The sequence below is a fragment of the Lepidochelys olivacea genome, assembly GCF_965140295.1.
Source record: "Lepidochelys olivacea isolate rLepOli2 genome assembly, chromosome: 18".
NCBI lineage: Eukaryota > Metazoa > Chordata > Testudines > Cheloniidae > Lepidochelys > Lepidochelys olivacea.
The window spans coordinates 18,056,113-18,075,425 of record NC_140428.1 but is presented as its reverse complement, the minus strand read 5'-3'; the positions used below and the strand labels follow the sequence as shown (position 1 = coordinate 18,075,425).

The following is a 19,313-nucleotide window of genomic DNA, read 5'->3' as shown; positions in this document are numbered from 1 at the left end:
ACTCCCACGAGGCATTGGGCTAAAGCGAGGGCCTCAAACTACCGCTCCCATGAGGCCTTGGGAAAGGGGAGAGCCTGGACTACCCCTCCCACAATGCACTGGGGGGAGGGGGAAGCGACCCGTCGGAGCCGCCTGGAGGCGCTCCCCGTGAGGCAGCGGCCGTCGCGCTCCCGCCAGTCGCGCCGGTGTGATGACGCCCGTAGCCTGGCGCTCCCTGATGATGATGCTGGGGGCGTCATGGCGGCTGTGCGGGAGGGAAGGGGAAGGTGAAGGTGAGAGGCCGGGGGAACCGGGCGGCGGCCGGGCCCCGCGCAGGGGCAGCTGGGGGGCGAGGCGGCGGCGCAGAAGCGAGGCCCGGGTAACGGCAGCAGGCCGACCTCGGGGGGCAGCTGGGAGGGGCTGGGTCCCCTCCGCCGATCGCCGACAAGGCCCTGCGGGCCCCCTCGTGTGCAGGGCGCGCGGCGAGGGGAGAGGGCCGGGTCAGGGTGTGTGCGCACTCACGTGTACATGGCTCGCAGGCTCGGGATAGACCTCCTATGTGCAGGGCACGGGGGGTGTGGGGTCGGGGTGTGCACACTCACATGCGCGTGGCACGCGGGTTCTGGGTGTGCATACTGTGCAGGGCACTAGTAGGGCCGGGTCAGGCTGTGCACACTCACATGCGTGTGGCACGCGGGCTTTGGGTGTGCATACTGTGCAGGGCACTAGTAGGGCCGGGTCAGGCTGTGCACACTCACGTGCATGTGGCACACGGGCTCTGGGTGTGCATACTGTGCAGGGCACTAGTAGGGCTGGGTCAGGCTGTGCACACTCACGTGCATGTGGCACGCGGGCTCTGGGTGTGCATACTGTGCAGGGCACAAGTAGGGCTGGGTCAGGCTGTGCACACTCAAATGTGCATGGCACGCGGGCTCTGGGTGTGCATACTGTGCAGGGCACTAGTAGGGCTGGGTCAGGCTGTGCACACGCAAATGTGCATGGCACGTGGGCTTTGGGTGTGCATACTGTGCAGGGCACTAGTAGGGCTGGGTCAGGCTGTGCACACTCACGTGCGCGTGGCACGCCGGTTCTGGGTGTGCATACTGTGCAGGGCACAAGTAGGGCGGGATTATTGTGTGCCTACTCAGGTGTACATGGCTCACGGGCTCGGGATAGACACTATGTGCAGGGCACTGGGGAGGGTGGGGTCGGGGTGTGTACACTCTGGTGTACGAGGCACATTGCTTCAAGGTGTGTGCGCTGGGTGTGCCTGCCCAGAGCGCATGGTGGGGTCAGGGTATGTAATACCCACATCTACCCCTGTGCACACTCATGCGTGCAAGACCATGGGTTGCCTTCCCTGACAGCCACTCACCCCTAACCCTCCTGGGTCTGTGTGCACCATCTGATCTTGCTCCTTCTCCTCCCCTGACTGGGACAGGCTGGATCCACATCGCCCCAGGAGCTGCCAGACTGAACCCCACTCAGAGGAGGGAGCACTGTGGAAAACACTCATTGGCACACAGGACAGAGGGAGCTGACCATGCCTGGCTTGTGAAAATTTAACACTAATCCTGAAAGTAAGCTAGGCTTGCCCGATCCGCCAGCCCAGGGAGGGGCAGAGTCACTGGGTGGAGAAGGGTTGGTTCATGAAAAGCAGAAGGGATGGAGGCTGAGGTGCTCCTACAGCACTTCATTATGGATGTCTCTGTATGAGCTCTTGATGTAATGGGCTACATGCTTCCGCATAGTGTTAATCAAAAAGGATACTTCCCTCTTTCCATAAGCGTTCCTCCGAAGGGCTTAGACTCGTTCATGTTGCAACACAGTTGGATGTAGGGGCACTAGGGTGGGCTGTTAAAGTAACTTTTCTGAGATGTTTATTTAGAAGCACTTTTAGGAATCTTGGGGGTGATGCCTTTTGTCCTTCATTTCTGTCCATTCCCTTGAAGCACCTGGCATCAGTCTGACCCAGTATGGCTATTCTTATGGTGGACTGCAGTAATGATTGTTCTGGTGCTATAGGGAACTTCACCAATGCACTGTCATTGCTTTCTGAGACTGAAGTTCAGTGTTTTTGCAGCATGCTTGATGCTGTGCTCCAGAGGCAGCATGTGTAATGGAGTGACTTGGAGCACATGGCAGGGAGCCAAGAACTATGTTCTATTTTTGGAGTCCCTTCATCTTTTTGCCTCAGTTTCCTCATCAGTACAATCGGGATACAACACTTCTTCAACATCCCTGTGAAATATTCTCTAACATTTGGAAGTACTCTAAAAAAGTAAAATGCTATAAATTTCAAGAGACACACGGTGGGTGAGGTAATATCTTTTAGTGGACCAACTTATGTTGGTGAAAGAGACAAGCTTTCAAGCTTACACAGAGCTTGTCTCTCTCACCAACAGAAGTTGGTCTACTAAAAGACATTACCTCACCTACGTTCTCTCTCTAATATCTTGGGAACAACATAGCTACAACAATACTGCAAACATAAATGTGAAGTAACTTTTTTTTTTTTGACTCCCAATGCTTTTTTCTCACTTTATCTATATTAGAAGGAACTAGAGATTAGAAAAAGGGGAAGGAAGGAAGTGGCTAGGTTATTAGCATGGTAAGTGGCAGGCCTGGATTCAATTCCTTGCTCTGGAGTAGATGGCTGTAGCTGATCGTTCCATCATGTATTCTGTGAGTTTCTCCATGACCGTTGATTGGGGGCTTAAATACCATGTGAAGCAAAAATTGCAATCAGATTTAGATTTTAAAATCTAAATTGTCCATACAGGAAATCTGGGTGGCAATCACCAGCATGATTCATATTGATCTGCTACTCAGACACTTTTGTTTGTGAAATATATAGCCTCTTTGTAACAGGGTGTTCTTTAAAACATGTTAGCTATTTTTTTTTAGCTGTTTGGGCCATAGACACATTAGTTGGGGAGGAATTAGTGTTTAAGGAATTGTATCTTATTAGATTTCCTCCCTTCCCCCCCTCCCCACAGCGCAATGTCCCTGTTGTTCACTCGCTCCAAGTCCATAGTTGCTGTAAAGAAGGATAAAAGACACATGGCCGAGGTAAATGCTTCTCCACTCAAACATTTTGTCACTGCAAAGAAGAAAATCAATGGCATCTTTGAACAGTTGGCTGCATATATCCAGGAGAGTTCCACATTCCTGGAAGGTAAGCTGTATCCCGGAGTAACCCACCATCATGTGTAGAGTAGTGCTTTGTTTGTTTCAGTTTGTCACACAAAAAATGCTAGATTAAATGCGATCACTAGACCTGTATACGTATGTATAGAAGAGATGAAATTGCATCAAATTTGGATAAAGGTACAGGCTTCTGAATGTTAAAGTTGATCCCAAATTATAGTCATCGTTGAACTGATATTAAAAAAATAATAATAATAAGGAAATTAGTCTTGTACTAGGCTGCATTGGGTTTTTTCTGTCTTTAATCCTTTGGTTCTTATGGTCCTGACATCTCATTTCTGGCAACATGTGTATATCACATGTGCCAACTTCTGGCATTAACAGATTAAGAAATGCACAGCAGTGTATTTAAGGATCTTTGGGGTGTGAAATGTCAGCTATGTGCTGTTCAAGGCACTTTTTTACATGACAACCCTTAGAGATAGAGAGAGGGGCCACTGTTCAACAGCCAGTGAAACAGACTTCAGGGCATAGGCAAGGTGTACTTGTTTGTGTGGCCCTCAAACAACAGGGTCTGACTGCCACGCAAATAAATATATAACTACACTCCAGAGAATTAGATTAGATTCATTCAGATTCATTTTGACCAGGTGCTGTTGATAAATTACTTCTGAAATTCAGGGGAACAATTTATTTGCATTTTAGAAACACACAGGAATGTGGAACTTGACCCTGTCACCACAGAAGAGCAGGTATTGGAGGTCAAAGGATACCTGTCAAAAGTCAGTGGCATTAGTGAGGTGCTGGCACGGCGACACATGAAAGTGGCTTTTTTTGGCAGGTGAGTCGGATACTTGTGTTGCCCGGACTCTTCTCAATGAAGCAACTGGGATCTTTAGGATCATGGCCAGTGAAAAGTATTTATAGGAACACAAACTGTCCAGACCCTGAAATGGAAAAGTCTGATCATCATTGGTACTCTCTCACTTTCATTTTGAATCCCTCACTCTGTTTAGAAGAAATTTTAAAATAAGGAAATAACAGAGTAAACCTTTAGTACTGATTCACCAGCAAGTTGCATATGGCAACTAATACGTTACGGTCACGTTTACACTGAGGGGCTGCTTCTGGCACAGTTCTGACAGTGTGAAGAGGTGTGATCTCCCATCAACATATCTGTGCCAGCAGAAGCCCCAAGAATACACTCAGACACACCAGAAAAACTGGTTTCAGAGTAGCAGCCGTGTTAGTCTGTATTCGCAAAAAGAAAAGGAGGACTTGTGGCACCTTAGAGACTAACCAATTTATTAGAGCATAAGCTTTCGTGAGCTACAGCTCACTTCCTCAGATGCATATCGTGGAAACTGCAGCAGGCTTTATATATACACAGAGAATATGAAACAATACCTATTCCCACCCCACTGTCCTGCTGGTAATAGCTTATCTAAAGTGATTTCCAGCACAAATCCAGGTTTTCTCACCCTCCACCCCCCCACACAAATTCACTCTCCTGCTGGTGATAGCCCATCCAAAGTGACAACTCTTTACACAATGTGCATGACAATCAAGCTGGGCTATTTCCTGCATAAATCCAGGTTCTCACATCCCCCCCACCCCCATACACACACAAACTCACTCTCCTGCTGGTAATAGCTCATCCAAACTGACCACTCTTCAAGTTAAAATCCAAGTTAAACCAGAACATCTGGGGGGGGGGGGGGTAGGAAAAAACAAGAGGAAACAGGCTACCTTGCATAATGACTTAGCCACTCCAAGTCTCTATTTAAGCCTAAATTAATAGTATCCAATTTGCAAATGAATTCCAATTCAGCAGTTTCTCGCTGGAGTCTGGATTTGAAGTTTTTTTGTTTTAAGATAGCGACCTTCATGTCTGTGATCGCGTGACCAGAGAGATTGAAGTGTTCTCCGACTGGTTTATGAATGTTACAATTCTTGACATCTGATTTGTGTCCATTTATTCTTTTACGTAGAGACTGTCCAGTTTGACCAATGTACATGGCAGAGGGGCATTGCTGGCACATGATGGCATATATCACATTGGTGGATGTGCAGGTGAACGAGCCTCTGATAGTGTGGCTGATGTTATTAGGCCCTGTGATGGTGTCCCCTGAATAGATATGTGGGCACAGTTGGCAACGGGCTTTGTTGCAAGGATAAGTTCCTGGGTTAGTGGTTCTGTTGTGTGGTATGTGGTTGTTGGTGAGTATTTGCTTCAGGTTGCGGGGCTGTCTGTAGGCAAGGACTGGCCTGTCTCCCAAGATTTGTGAGAGTGTTGGGTCATCCTTTAGGATAGGTTGTAGATCCTTAATAATGCGTTGGAGGGGTTTTAGTTGGGGGCTGAAGGTGACGGCTAGTGGCGTTCTGTTATTTTCTTTGTTAGGCCTGTCCTGTAGTAGGTAACTTCTGGGAACTCTTCTGGCTCTATCAATCTGTTTCTTTACTTCTGCAGGTGGGTATTGTAGTTGTAAGAAAGCTTGACAGAGATCTTGTAGGTGTTTGTCTCTGTCTGAGGGGTTGGAGCAAATGCGGTTGTATCGCAGAGCTTGGCTGTAGACGATTCCTCAGCTCTCGTCCCCTAAAGCCCCTACTCTACTTGCGCTATATTGATGACATCTTCATCATCTGGACCCATGGAAAAGAAGCCCTTGAGGAATTCCACCATGATTTCAACAATTTCCATCCCACCACCAACCTCAGCCTGGTCCAGTCCACACAAGAGATCCACTTCCTGGACACTACAGTGCTAATAAACAATGGTCACATAAACACCACCCTATACCGGAAACCTACTGACCGCTATTCCTACCTGCATGCCTCCAGCTTTCACCCTGACCACACCACACGATCCATCGTCTACAGCCAAGCTCTGCGATACAACCGCATTTGCTCCAACCCCTCAGACAGAGACAAACACCTACAAGATCTCTGTCAAGCTTTCTTACAACTACAATACCCACCTGCAGAAGTAAAGAAACAGATTGATAGAGCCAGAAGAGTTCCCAGAAGTTACCTACTACAGGACAGGCCTAACAAAGAAAATAACAGAACGCCACTAGCCGTCACCTTCAGCCCCCAACTAAAACCCCTCCAACGCATTATTAAGGATCTACAACCTATCCTAAAGGATGACCCAACACTCTCACAAATCTTGGGAGACAGGCCAGTCCTTGCCTACAGACAGCCCCGCAACCTGAAGCAAATACTCACCAACAACCACATACCACACAACAGAACCACTAACCCAGGAACTTATCCTTGCAACAAAGCCCGTTGCCAACTGTGCCCACATATCTATTCAGGGGACACCATCACAGGGCCTAATAACATCAGCCACACTATCAGAGGCTCGTTCACCTGCACATCCACCAATGTGATATATGCCATCATGTGCCAGCAATGCCCCTCTGCCATGTACATTGGTCAAACTGGACAGTCTCTACGTAAAAGAATAAATGGACACAAATCAGATGTCAAGAATTGTAACATTCATAAACCAGTCGGAGAACACTTCAATCTCTCTGGTCACGCGATCACAGACATGAAGGTCGCTATCTTAAAACAAAAAAACTTCAAATCCAGACTCCAGCGAGAAACTGCTGAATTGGAATTCATTTGCAAATTGGATACTATTAATTTAGGCTTAAATAGAGACTTGGAGTGGCTAAGTCATTATGCAAGGTAGCCTGTTTCCTCTTGTTTTTTCCTACCCCCCCCCCCCCAGATGTTCTGGTTTAACTTGGATTTTAACTTGAAGAGTGGTCAGTTTGGATGAGCTATTACCAGCAGGAGAGTGAGTTTGTGTGTGTATGGGGGTGGGGGGGATGTGAGAACCTGGATTTATGCAGGAAATAGCCCAGCTTGATTGTCATGCACATTGTGTAAAGAGTTGTCACTTTGGATGGGCTATCACCAGCAGGAGAGTGAATTTGTGTGGGGGGGTGGAGGGTGAGAAAACCTGGATTTGTGCTGGAAATCACTTTAGATAAGCTATTACCAGCAGGACAGTGGGGTGGGAATAGGTATTGTTTCATATTCTCTGTGTATATATAAAGCCTGCTGCAGTTTCCACGATATGCATCTGAGGAAGTGAGCTGTAGCTCACGAAAGCTTATGCTCTAATAAATTGGTTAGTCTCTAAGGTGCCACAAGTCCTCCTTACCAGAAAAACTGCATCATTAGTGGTATGGCTTGTTTAGCTATGGGGAGATAGAATAATCTATGCTGAACGAAACATCCACATTAGGAGTGCTCTTCTGGTGTAGTATTTCAGTATTCCTATACTGATAGAACGCTTCTAATATACGGCTGAACGCTTTCTGGAGCTGGTTGGGACGTGAGATTTGAGTGGCTGTAATATGCAAAGAGCACAGCTGTGCCTTGGGAACATAATGAACCATTCTGCATTTAACCCCAGGACAAGCAATGGAAAAAGTACAGTGATAAATGCCATGCTGTGGGATAAAGTCCTTCCCTCAGGGATTGGACACACCACTAATTGTTTCCTGCGTGTGGAGGGGACGGACGGTCATGATGCGTTCCTACTTACTGAAGGCTCAGAGGAGAAGAGGAGTGTCAAGGTAAGCTCCTAATTAGTATATGTTGATGAAGATGGACTTTGTCCTAATCTAAGAGATTTCAGAAAGGAATTTTCTCTTGGTAAATGTAATCTCAGTAATGTGTGCAAGGAATCCTGCCCTTGAGTAGTTCCTAATAGGTGGAGACCTTTCTCAGCAGGGACACCTGTGCAGTTCTATGGGGAAGCCCCTTTTTTAGTAAAGGGAGAAAATGACTCTCGTTTGGGTCTTGACTTATTCTTGTCTGTGAATATTTCAGGGCGGGGAGATAAATGGTAGAATAATTATCAGACATTTAATAACATACACCTGTTGATCTTTCCTCCCTCCCTTCCCTTCGACAGACAGTCAACCAACTGGCTCATGCTCTCCATCAAAATGAATTTCTGAATGCTGGCAGCCTGGTCAGTGTGATGTGGCCCAATTCCAAATGTCCTCTCTTAAAGGATGACCTGGTGCTTATGGACAGGTGAGAGATTTCACTCTTCCCATGCAGAGACTCCGCCATGAAGTGACCTGGAAGCAGAGCTGAGAAGTGCAAATAGAGTGCCATTTCATCATTCCTTTAATTTCCTGAACTAAGCAGCCCCAGAACACAAGGTAGCCCAAGCATGGACATTAGCTATGCTGAGAAGCTACACCTTTTGAAAGCCTCTTTTGTAAGGAAATGTAACGTGCTGCTTCTCCTTCGGAGAATGTCTGTCTGCTTGTGGTTTTGAAGTTTCATAGCTCTAGTGAGGTCTGTTTCTGTTTTCTGTAGCCCTGGCATTGATGTAACCACGGAGCTGGACAGCTGGATTGACAAGTTTTGTCTGGATGCTGATGTATTTGTGTTAGTGGCAAACTCGGAGTCCACGCTGATGCAAACGGTAACTCGAATCCCACTTGTAAAGGCTTGCTGGTTTGGGGTAAATGCTCCAACGCTTTGCATATTGATATGGGATTTCTTTGACCAGGAGAAGCAGTTCTTCCACAAAGTGAATGAGCGTCTGTCTTGCCCCAACATATTTATCCTGAATAACCGCTGGGATGCATCAGCTTCAGAACCTGAATACATGGAAGAGGTTTGTGCTGTATTTAAATTGGTGTTCGCTCAAACTGGGAGTCTCCGTTCTAGGAGCAGAGGCGTGGCTAGTGGTAATAGAGGGTGATTCTCCTACAGTTTGGACTTTGCTGAGGAGTCATCTGGAAAAAGGGCTGGAGAAAATATGGTCTAATGGTTTCAGCAAGGATCTGGAATGCAGAACTTCTGAGGTCCTGTTGTAACTGACATTTTTGGGGACCTGGGACTGGTCACTTCGTGTCTTCGTCCCTCAGTTTATGTATTTGTAAAATAGTTAGAGTATTCAACTATCCCATAGGGGTTTGTGAGGCTTAATATATGAAAAGTGCTTTGAGACCCACAAAGGAGCCATAAAAGAGCAAAATATTTTTATTGTAGACTGGTATTGCTACATAGGGCCTGCAGGGGGCATCTGGTTGCCTGATCAGTTGCATGCAATGGCATGGACTATCAAGCAGACTTCAAAACAATGTGTGTGTGTGTGGGTTTATCCTTCAGGTCCGTCGACAGCACATGGAGCGCTGCACCAGTTTTCTAGTGGATGAGCTGGGTGTGGTGGATCGAGCACAGGCTGGGGACCGCATCTTCTTTGTGTCAGCGAAGGAAGTGCTAAATGCCAGGATTCAGAAAGCTCAAGGGATGCCAGAAGGAGGTAGGAAAACTACTAGCTCTGTCTTTCATTTTATTTGTGTGGGAAGGTAGAGATTATCTTATCCCAAATCATCAATTGGTGATTTAACTAAAAAGTGAGGGAGGGAAAAGAAGCCAAAGTTAAACAAGAAGGTATCTGGCAGGTCAGTAGAACCAGCCCCAGAGATGTTTCTGCCTTTCCTGCTGGTGCTTCAAATTCTCTGTTCGCTTTCTGTAAACTTGCCCTGGTGACCTTGTGTCATCCTAGGTGGAGCATTGGCAGAAGGATTTCAAGTAAGAATGTTTGAGTTTCAAAACTTCGAGAGAAGATTTGAGGTAAGCACCATCATTTGTACCAAGCTACTATTTGAGTCACAGTCGTCTGGAGGGGGGGGGGAAAGAATGGAGTCTGTAACTTTAAGCTGATGCTGCGTCTTGACAGTAAATGATGCAGGAGAGAGGTCTATGTTAATGCCTCGGGTCGCTGTTGATTTTCTGATGGCTGCCTCTGTGTACACAGGAATGTATCTCACAGTCTGCAGTGAAAACAAAGTTTGAGCAACACACAGTAAGAGCCAAGCAGATTGCTGAAGATGTTCGCCTCATCATGGATTCTCTGCATATTGCTGCCCAGGAGCAGAGGTGAGCAGCTGCAGAGACTCAGTGCACACAAGGCTGAAGCTTGCACTGAATATTTCTGGGAGGGAGTCTGGGAAACATGAGTATCAGGCCTTTGCTTTTAAAATCACAATATAGCATACAAAATTTCTGGGGACCGGAGGACATGTACCATTACACCTGCATCTAATGTATAATTATGGAGAAACCTCCTATCTCTCCTGTATGCTACTTGTGTATAACATGTCTTAGATATTGTTACTGCCTGTCCCTGGGAAAGAGAATCTCTGCTCCCTCCAAATGTCTTACCTCTGGGATTCCATTTAGCTTGTGGATCAGAGATGTGCTGATGCTACTTTCTGATAGGCACCTTCTTTTCTCAGGGTTTACTGCCTGGAGATGCGAGAGGAACGACAGGAGCGCTTGGGTTTTATTGACAAACAGCTGGAGCTGCTCACTCAAGACTACAAGGTGAAAATAAAACAGATCACAGAAGAAGTAGAACGACAGGTAAGGAACAGGTGCTTCTTTGGCCTAGAGAACAATCCGAGGGATGAAAGGAAAGGTGTGAAGGGTTGACTAGAAGATGAGAGGCGGATTAGGAGCTGAGAAAACACAACAGACTAAATAAGCACTGAAGTCACAGGGGTTCTGCTGAAACATACATGGTGGAGACTTATTGCTGTAGGGACAACTGGTTTATCTGTGTTAGTGCTTATTAGCAAATCAATTTTTCTAACAGATTTTTTTCAGCTGTCGTGGGAATAGTCTTGAGTTTTCTCTGCTAGTGTTCCAGATAACCCTGTACATACACTATATGGTTGTGCTTTCAGGTGTCGAATGCAATGGCTGAAGAGATTAGGCGGCTCTCAGTGTTGGTAGATGACTACCAGATGGATTTCCACCCATCTCCAGTTGTCCTCAAAGTTTACAAGAATGTGAGTAACAACACTGGCTTTTAACATGTTGGACCAACCATCTAAACAATTTTCTTTCTTGCTCAGTAATTGCACCACCTGTTTAAAATACTTAACTTTCAAGTGCGCAGGTCTTTGTAGTGTGGAAATTGTTTGTTCATATTTATCTCTTGTGCTTTGAGGGTTTCATTACATCCCAGAAAAGGAACTGGGGCTTTCCAGACTAACCTAGTAGTAAAAGACTGGTATAAAAGTATATAGTATTTAATTGTAGGGCATGACAGTAAGGCACTGGTTGCCTTAGTATCTTGTTTCACTTTGAATTGTGTGGATCAAATGTAAGCAGCATTTTCACCAAAGCAGAGGGCATATGGTCAGTTCTATTCTTCTTTGCCTCCTCACTTCCCTCTTGCAATACTGAACTACTTTTAACAGATGGCAGGATTGGGGGTGGACAGAATTTATGGTTCCTATTTTGAAGAATTGCCTGTTTTGAGAGATTCTAGCACCTGCAGTTAATGAGCAGTCTGGACAGGGATGTATCTTTTGTGTCTGGATTTGCTTCAATGTCAGCCTCTATTTTTTGTCTGTTTCAGGAACTACATCGACACATTGAGGAGGGTTTGGGCCGTAACATGTCAGATCGATGCTCTAATGCCATCGCTGCTTCCTTGCAAACCATGCAACAAGAAATGATTGGTCAGTACAGCATGTAAAGAACCAGCTCTTACTGCAGACACACGGGAATAAGTCTAGCATGGCCATTGTGTCCATGCAGGTTTAGATTGGCTGTGAGGGCTGATGAACTGGTTTCAACTTCTCACTTAATAGTGCCTTGTTTAGTGAGACACTAGTTCAGAGTGTCTACATGGTTCTTCTTAAATACCTGTTTTCAGGGGTTTTCCATGTCATGAAACTCATTCTAGATTGAAACTTCACACCCACCTCCTCTGCCTGGGAGCAGTTTGTTCTATTGAAATTTCAAAAACAATAGAACTTTTGATGAGGCTTATGCAGCAAAAATGCAGTGGTACTACTAACTAAAAAGCTTGCAGATCTTGCTGTGACAAGATGCTCTGGACGAGACCTCATTGCAGGAATAGGAATCTTCTCCATGTTACCGCAAAAAGGTTTGATACTGTGACATGCATAATTTACAGTACTTTCAGTTAGTCCCACTTCAGGGGCTTTTTGCCAGTTGCTTTAGCAAAGCTCCCGCCCACAGCTGGCAGGAACCATACTTTTCTTGGAGCAGTTTCAAAATTATTTTATGAAACATGGTTTATGGTTTAGTGTGGTCAGGGCAAATAAAGTGGCCATTTGTGTTAAATAAAACCAAATGGTGGAGATTTGATGCATTTGCCTCTTTTAATGTTGGAGCATGTGCTAATTTATATAATTGATAGAGAGGGGTAAACAATGCCTCTGGCAACGTCTGTATGACAGAGATTCTCTGACTATGGATCATAGACTGCAGTGGTCTATAGATTAGAGGGAACTATCCGCGGACCACCTGAATGGAGCTCGCGGACCACTGTTTGAGAACCTCTGCTCTAGGTAACTGTGGGGAAGTGGGCGGGGGAAAGAGTAGAGAAGTGGCAAGGGAAGGGTCCACAGAAAGATCTCTCACAAAGTGGTCTATAACATGGAAAATTGGAGAATGACTGCTCTGGGGACCTTAGTGCCATATTTGGTCATAATAAATTTCAGATCCTGCCAGTTGTTCTGGGTCAGGTTTGGGTTCGGTTTTTTTGTTTTTGTTTTTTTTTAAAAGAAAAACCAATTAACTGATAAACAAGGTAAGCACAGAACAGAGAGCCTGATTGATTCTAGTCAAGCCCATTCGTACTTCTCAATTATGCTGACACTTTTCCTATCCTCTCCCATTTCTCATCTGCAGATGGTTTAAAGCCCCTTCTCCCAGTGTCTCTACGGGGTCAGATAGACATGCTGATCCCCCGACAATGCTTCGCACTCAGCTATGACCTGAACTGTGACAAGCTTTGTGCCGACTTCCAGGAGGACGTTGAATTCCATTTTTCTCTTGGATGGACAATGCTTGTGAATAGGTTTTTGGGACCAAAGAACAGTCGCCGGGCCTTGATGGGCTATAATGACCAGGTAGGACCTCTCATTAAATGTTCAGTGGGTCAATAGTAGATACTGGGTTTCACTGAAGACTTCAGTGACTGTCAAAGCTCTGAAAGAAACAGCTGTGGCTTGCGTTCTCCTTTTTATCTGCGGCTTTTTTTTCTTTTTCCCTTCTAATTAGATTCAACGTCCTTTACCTTTAACCCCAGCGAATCCCAGTCTGCCTCCCCTACCCCAGGGTTCTATGACCCAGGAAGAGCTCATGGTGTCTATGGTGACTGGATTGGCATCACTGACTTCCAGAACTTCCATGGGGATCCTCGTGATTGGTGGAGTGGTGGGTTGAAAATCTCTGAGAAACAATTGTCTGTACAGAGCTAGCTGTGCTGTTGATTTGGAAAGTTATTTAGACTGCAGGCTTCAGTCAGTGGCTGATGTGATATTCGTCCGTCATGGAGCCCAGAGTGAAGTGTTGTATCCCAAGGAATATCAAAAGGGAGAGATCCACTGAACTTATTGCACTTGAAGTTTGGGGGTGGATTCAGGGTTGTTAAGAAGATAAAATAACACTTTCAAAGCACATTACAAACATTAACCACTACTCTTCTGAGCATGGGTGGTAACTAAGTATTATTCCCATTTCAGTGATGGGGAAACTAAAACAGAGGTTGAGACTGAAACTTTCACAATTCGTCTCCTGATTTTGTGTACTTCTATTTTTGGGATTCCCAACTTCAGACATTTTGGGCTGGTTTTTTTTTTTTCTCTCTCTCCCCTGAGGTGCTGAGTGCCCACAGCTCCCATTGATTTGGAGTTGTGGGTGCTTAGCTCCTTCGAAAATAAGCTCTACGTGCCTCAAGCCTGGCATCCAAAATTAGAAGTCCGGAGACTTGGCTGAAGTTGCTCGAGGAGGATTTGCTGTGCACCAACTAGAGTCCAAGGCCCTAGTCCATATAGCACACTGTCTAGATATGGAAGATCTCTTTAAGAAGGCTCTTGCTTACTTGCCTACACTTCAGAGCCAGGGATATGGTGAACAGGAAAGGGATCCCTTACGCTTATGGACCTTTTTCAAGTGTTTTCTGTTCCATTGTAAGAAGTTAGCATTATTCTTGGCTGATGACTTATGCCACCTTTGTACTGTGCTTATTGCAGGTCTGGAAGGCTGTGGGCTGGAGACTGATTGCTCTCTCCTTTGGCCTTTACGGGCTCCTTTATGTATATGAGCGCCTCACTTGGACTATGAAAGCGAAGGAGCGAGCCTTCAAACGCCAGTTTGTGGAGTATGCGAGTGAGAAACTGCAGCTCATTGTCAGCTACACAGGCTCCAACTGCAGCCACCAAGTCCAACAGTGAGTTCCCTCAGTTCATCTAGTCCAGGGGCGGGCAAACCTGTTGCCCTGAAAGCCGCATTGGGTTTCAGAAATTGTATGGAGGGAGGGCCGGTTAGGGGAGGTGCTGCCTCCGGGACTCCTGCCCATTCAACACCCCCTGTTCGCTGACGGGCCCACCCCCCGGACCCCTGCCCCATCCAGCCCCCCTGCTCTCTCTTCCCCTGACTGCCCCTGCACCCCCCCGCCTCCTTCCTGACTGCCTCCCAGAACCCCCACCCCGGCTGCCTCCCGCCACCCCATCTAACCCCTCCTCTCCTTCCTGACTGCCCCCAGAACCCCTGCCCCCATTCAACCCCCCTGTTCCCTGCCTTCTGACCGTCCCGACCCTTATCCAGCCCCTGACCACCCCCCGAACTCCCCTGCCCTCTATCCAATCCCACTCCCTGCCCCCTTACCGCGTTGCCTGGAGCACCGGTGGCTGGCTGCACTACAGCAGTGCCGTCCGGCTGGAGCCAGCTGCACTTCCCCAGGAGCTCGCAGCCCCACTGCCCAGAGCACTGTGCCAGTGGCAAGGTGAGGCTGGGGGGAAAGGGGGAACAGGGGAGGGGCTGGGGGCTAGTCTCCTGGGCCAGGAGCTCAGGGGCCGGGCAGGATGGTCCCGCGGGCCATAGTTTGCCCACCTCTGATCTAATCTTTTAAATAACACTATTTTCAAGGTACTCTCCATTAAGCCACGTAAGGCCAGCTGTCACCCTGGTTACCGCATGACAGGTCTGTTGTACGTAGTCTGTACTCCAGGTCTAAAAATGCACAGTGATGGATGAGCATGGATTGAAACTTTTATCACATGTATTTCTAAAGCACCTGTCGTCATAGTAACCAGATGCTTTTAAACATGAGCACTAACTCTTCAGGAATATCAGATTCTGAAGTTCCTGTGCCACTGTCCAGAATTTGCAGTAAGTTCCCTGTTGCCCGCTGACTGAAATGTTCTGAAGCTGGAATGGGAAGAAAGCGTCAAGCTAGGCTTTCTGGAGGTGGTATAATCAAATCTTTGCACAGTGTAAATACCTTTTTGAGTTTGATCTCTTCTCTCTTCCCTCCTTTCTCCATTTTCTAGGGAGCTTGCTGGGACATTTGCTCACTTGTGTCAGCAGGTGGATGTCACACGGGAGAATCTTGAGCAGGAAATTGCTGCCATGAATAAAAAAATTGAAATCTTGGACTCATTGCAGAGCAAAGCAAAACTGCTCAGGTGAGATCTTTGCTTCCTGACAGCAAATTCATGGAGAACAGTCTGTAAACTGTGTCATCTTTAGTGGAGTCACAATTACATGTAATGTAAAGACTTCCCTGGACTGTTCAGGTTAGAATGTGTCTTACTGTAGCATCAACTCACTCCTGCTTGGAAGTGAAGTAAACATGGTCATTGATCTCTGTATCTTCCAAGTAGTCAGTGTGTGTTCCTAAGGGACCAGATCTTACGTTGCTTCTGTACATAGATCTGTTACTTGCTTTTGTACAGATGGCATTTCCTTCATTCAGCCTGTAAGAAGAGAGGGTTCCAGGACGTTCCTGGAGCTTGGGTAGCAGTGGGGTTGTTACCTTCAGCCCCTTCCTTCCTTCTGTAGGAAAAACTGATTTTATTTATATATGTTTTCTACGCTGCCAGACATTTTTAGTCATCTGGCACTAGCCTGATATCTGGGACTTCACCATTTCTTTCTGACTCTAGATCTGGTCAGGATCATCACAAACCCAAGAAAATTATGGGTCCTACAAGGTCCTTCAGGACCACTCATATCTCCTCGAATCAGACACATGGCCTTTCCCCTCCTTATTGCAGGGCATACGAGTTTCTGATGTTCACCTTCATTCCAGATGGGCAGGGAGCTCCCCTCTCAAATGTTCCATTCCCACAAACAGAGAATAAGACCACTTTTTAAACTTGCAACTAGGATTTTGGTTTGAACCCCAAAACTTATAGCTCACTGTCCATGCCACCTCCCTGGCCTAGAGTAGAGGCACCTAGTCATGGGACTCTGTGGCAGCTCTCTCAATTCTTTGCCATTCATGCATCTCTTTCATCCCTTTTCAGACTAGAGTAAGCAGTGAATGTTAACTAACTTCAATGCGTAGGCCTAACTGAGACTTTTTTCTTCCTTCTTGCAGGAATAAAGCAGGCTGGCTGGACAGTGAACTCAACATGTTCACACATCAGTACCTGCAGCAGAGCAGATAATGTGGGAAGGCAAAAAAACATTTCCCTTCAGTGCTCTCTTAACCGCTGCAGAGAACATGGTGTATGATGGAATCGCTAAGGAGGATGAGCGAAAGCAAGTTGTTGCGTGGTCTATCACCATGTGAACAATGGGATTCTGCTTTTCCATATCATGTCCAACCTCTCAACACACATTTATAACTCTTCTCACCTGCCACAGAGATTAGGAGGAACTTCTGCTTCATACACTTACAGGGGGCTTTTGTAATGCAGAATGAAGTATGGTAGTTGTCCAGGTTTTTTTTTTTTGGTTTTTTTTAAACGTCTCACTAGTCACCAAAGTTTATCAAGTTCAGATTTATTCTAACAAAACTTCTCCCTTGATGAATTACCACCTTAATAGATAAAGATGGATCTTGATAATCCTTTGAGGTACAAAGTCACAAGATCAGATGTGTGTGAAAAGCAGCTAGTCATCTAAACACAGACCATTTCTCTCCCCCCGCCCCCCACCCATGCATCTAGAGGCCCCATCACTAACAGCCCGTGCAGAGACCTACCCACACTTCTCAATTACTCTTCAACTGCAATACAACAGGAGAGAGACTTGCTGCTCTCTTTCTTTCCATGGAGAAGTGTCCGTGCAAATGATAAGACCCAGGAGCGGAAAACAAATCTTTTTTCGGTTGGGGGTTAGGATCCTGCTGTAGTAAGTTTCTTCTCCTGGTCTTTTTGGGTTTGGGGCATCTTCCTCCTGCAAGCTCTTCAGTTGAAGAAAGCTCTTTGCCTAGCCCTGTGTTACTTGAGAGACAAATCATGACAGAGACAAAACTGGCTGTCGTCGTTTAGTTATTGTGGAGTTAGTGGAATGAGCAGTTGCATTTGGTGACTAAGTAAATTGGTATCTTATTGAGGAAGATAAACAGGATCTGAGATGGGCCAGTTGGCAGTGTGTGAATAGCTACTTTATGAAGTATATAGACAAATGTGTTTTTTCAGAGTGTGTGTTTTGGGATGCAGGCTTCTGGAATTCCATTATCATCACTACATGGCCTTTAGGACTGGGTAGATTACAAGCTGTAGGAGATCTTGCTTCATGTAGAGCTTCCGTAGGATGTTACTGTCTGCATTAATGTGATTCAGTTTGGGGTTTTTTTTTTTTTTAAAGTAGACAACAGAATGAAGATGGGCTGATCCAGTGCAGCTCATATGGAGCCAAGGACATGTGTATTGGTGTGGAAATTCCATGCCGGGGAAGCAATGGGTCACCATAACTTTCTAAGCTGTTCTTTATTTATAAACAGATCAGATTGCATTTAGGGCAAACTCCAAAACCAGTTTAATTCTGAATATGTTCAGAATTAATGTGGGCCTGACACTGTTACCATTGAAAACTGGGGGTAAAACTCCCACTGACTTCAATAGGATCAAGTTCTCTTCTTTCTCTCTCTCACCCCCACCCCCATGTTTATTAGGAAGCTTTCTTCACGTGGGGAAGATGCTTATGCACCTGATAGGGTGTCTTTTTCCCCTGGTATGTCTCCAGAAGTCAGAGATGTCTCCAAAGAATCCAGAATGAGTCCCTGTGGGCTAACTCTAAGGAGGTCCCAGCTGAGTTTAGAAAGAGTGAAGGGAGTTTGTCATATTGACAATGCTTGAAAATGGTATCAACAGGCTTAGAATGATTTCTTGCTCAAGTACAGATGTCGATACCCATGTGCCAGTAACCAGCGTACTTCTCGTCTAGTCCCAGAAAGGAGGAGGGAGATGTTATCCGGTGTCTGAGGGAGGATAAATAGTGAAGTAGCATTAAGCCAGTTAGGTTATTTTAACCTCCAAGTACTAGGATTTGGGATTTTCCCGTGGATTAGCACAGAGTGTTGGTAGACTGAGAGTTCTGTTAAATTCTTGTCACAAGAAGCAAGTCAGTTGCATTTTGGGATGGAAGGGAGGAGAATAGATCCTGCCAGGAGATTAGCTATGGGATAATGGAATGTTTCACTTCTAGCTTGCTGGTTTGAATCCAACTCAAACTGGAAAGTCATGGCCTTCTGATGGCTCTTCCATAGCCTCTGGGGAATGGGAATAATTTAGTCTGTTTCCTAAAGAATGTGTGTTCACATCACAGTTGCTTGCAGTAACTTGCTCCTGAGGTCAAAGACTGAATAGGCAAAGAGACTGAATTCTTGCCTTTGCAGATGGTTTCTCCAGGTCATTGTTGTTAGTGTATATGTAAGAAGAGGCAGCCTCAGCATGTCCTGCTGATAAACTCCAGCCTTCAGACTGCAGGGCTGCTAATCCAGCATGACAGTAGGCTGTATGGTTTGCTGATGAGTCAAAACAATAAGCAGATCTCTGCTGCAGTAGGAAATTTTCTTCCTGAGTGCAGGAAGGATAATGCTGTGCTACATGGGGACTCTGGAAAGTGCTGATGTGACTTTCTGGGACGTTCACGGCTCCAGTGGCCAGGTCTTTGTGCAGACTTCAGGAGGTAATTTGATAAGTGGCATAGGCTTCAAATCGGACACACCACACTATATTGTGGTCTTTGAACCCCCTTTCGAGGTTGGTAGAAGTGAAACAGGGTATCTTGCTATTGAGTTGATACTGCTAATGCTTTCTTCAGAGATTTTTGGTGACTTGGGCGTTCTCACCATGGCAGTGAAATCTGGCCTGTAGAGTGAGGGGTAAGAATTTCTTGAACCTTTTTTAAAG

The 19,313-nt window shown here is 46.1% G+C and overlaps 1 protein-coding gene across 2 annotated transcripts; it reads left to right on the top strand.

Moving 5' to 3' along the window:
• The first annotated feature begins 187 nt into the window (after positions 1–187).
• MFN2 (mitofusin 2) lies at positions 188–17,098 on the top strand. Of its 2 annotated transcripts, XM_084651622.1 has the most exons (19): positions 188–272; positions 1,421–1,559; positions 2,979–3,157; positions 3,835–3,970; positions 7,565–7,727; positions 8,069–8,193; positions 8,485–8,593; positions 8,681–8,788; positions 9,286–9,439; positions 9,686–9,753; positions 9,938–10,059; positions 10,419–10,545; positions 10,869–10,973; positions 11,549–11,651; positions 12,853–13,073; positions 13,225–13,380; positions 14,199–14,395; positions 15,498–15,632; positions 16,550–17,098. In XM_084651622.1, exons 3-19 carry the CDS (start codon positions 2,983–2,985, stop codon positions 16,617–16,619), a joined length of 2,274 nt encoding a protein of 757 aa, XP_084507748.1. In that variant the 5' UTR covers positions 188–272; positions 1,421–1,559; positions 2,979–2,982; the 3' UTR covers positions 16,620–17,098. The 2 variants fall into 2 exon arrangements, with proteins under 2 accessions (XP_084507748.1, XP_084507747.1); XM_084651621.1 differs by having other exon boundaries at positions 8,485–8,788.
• The last annotated feature ends 2,215 nt before the right edge of the window (positions 17,099–19,313 follow it).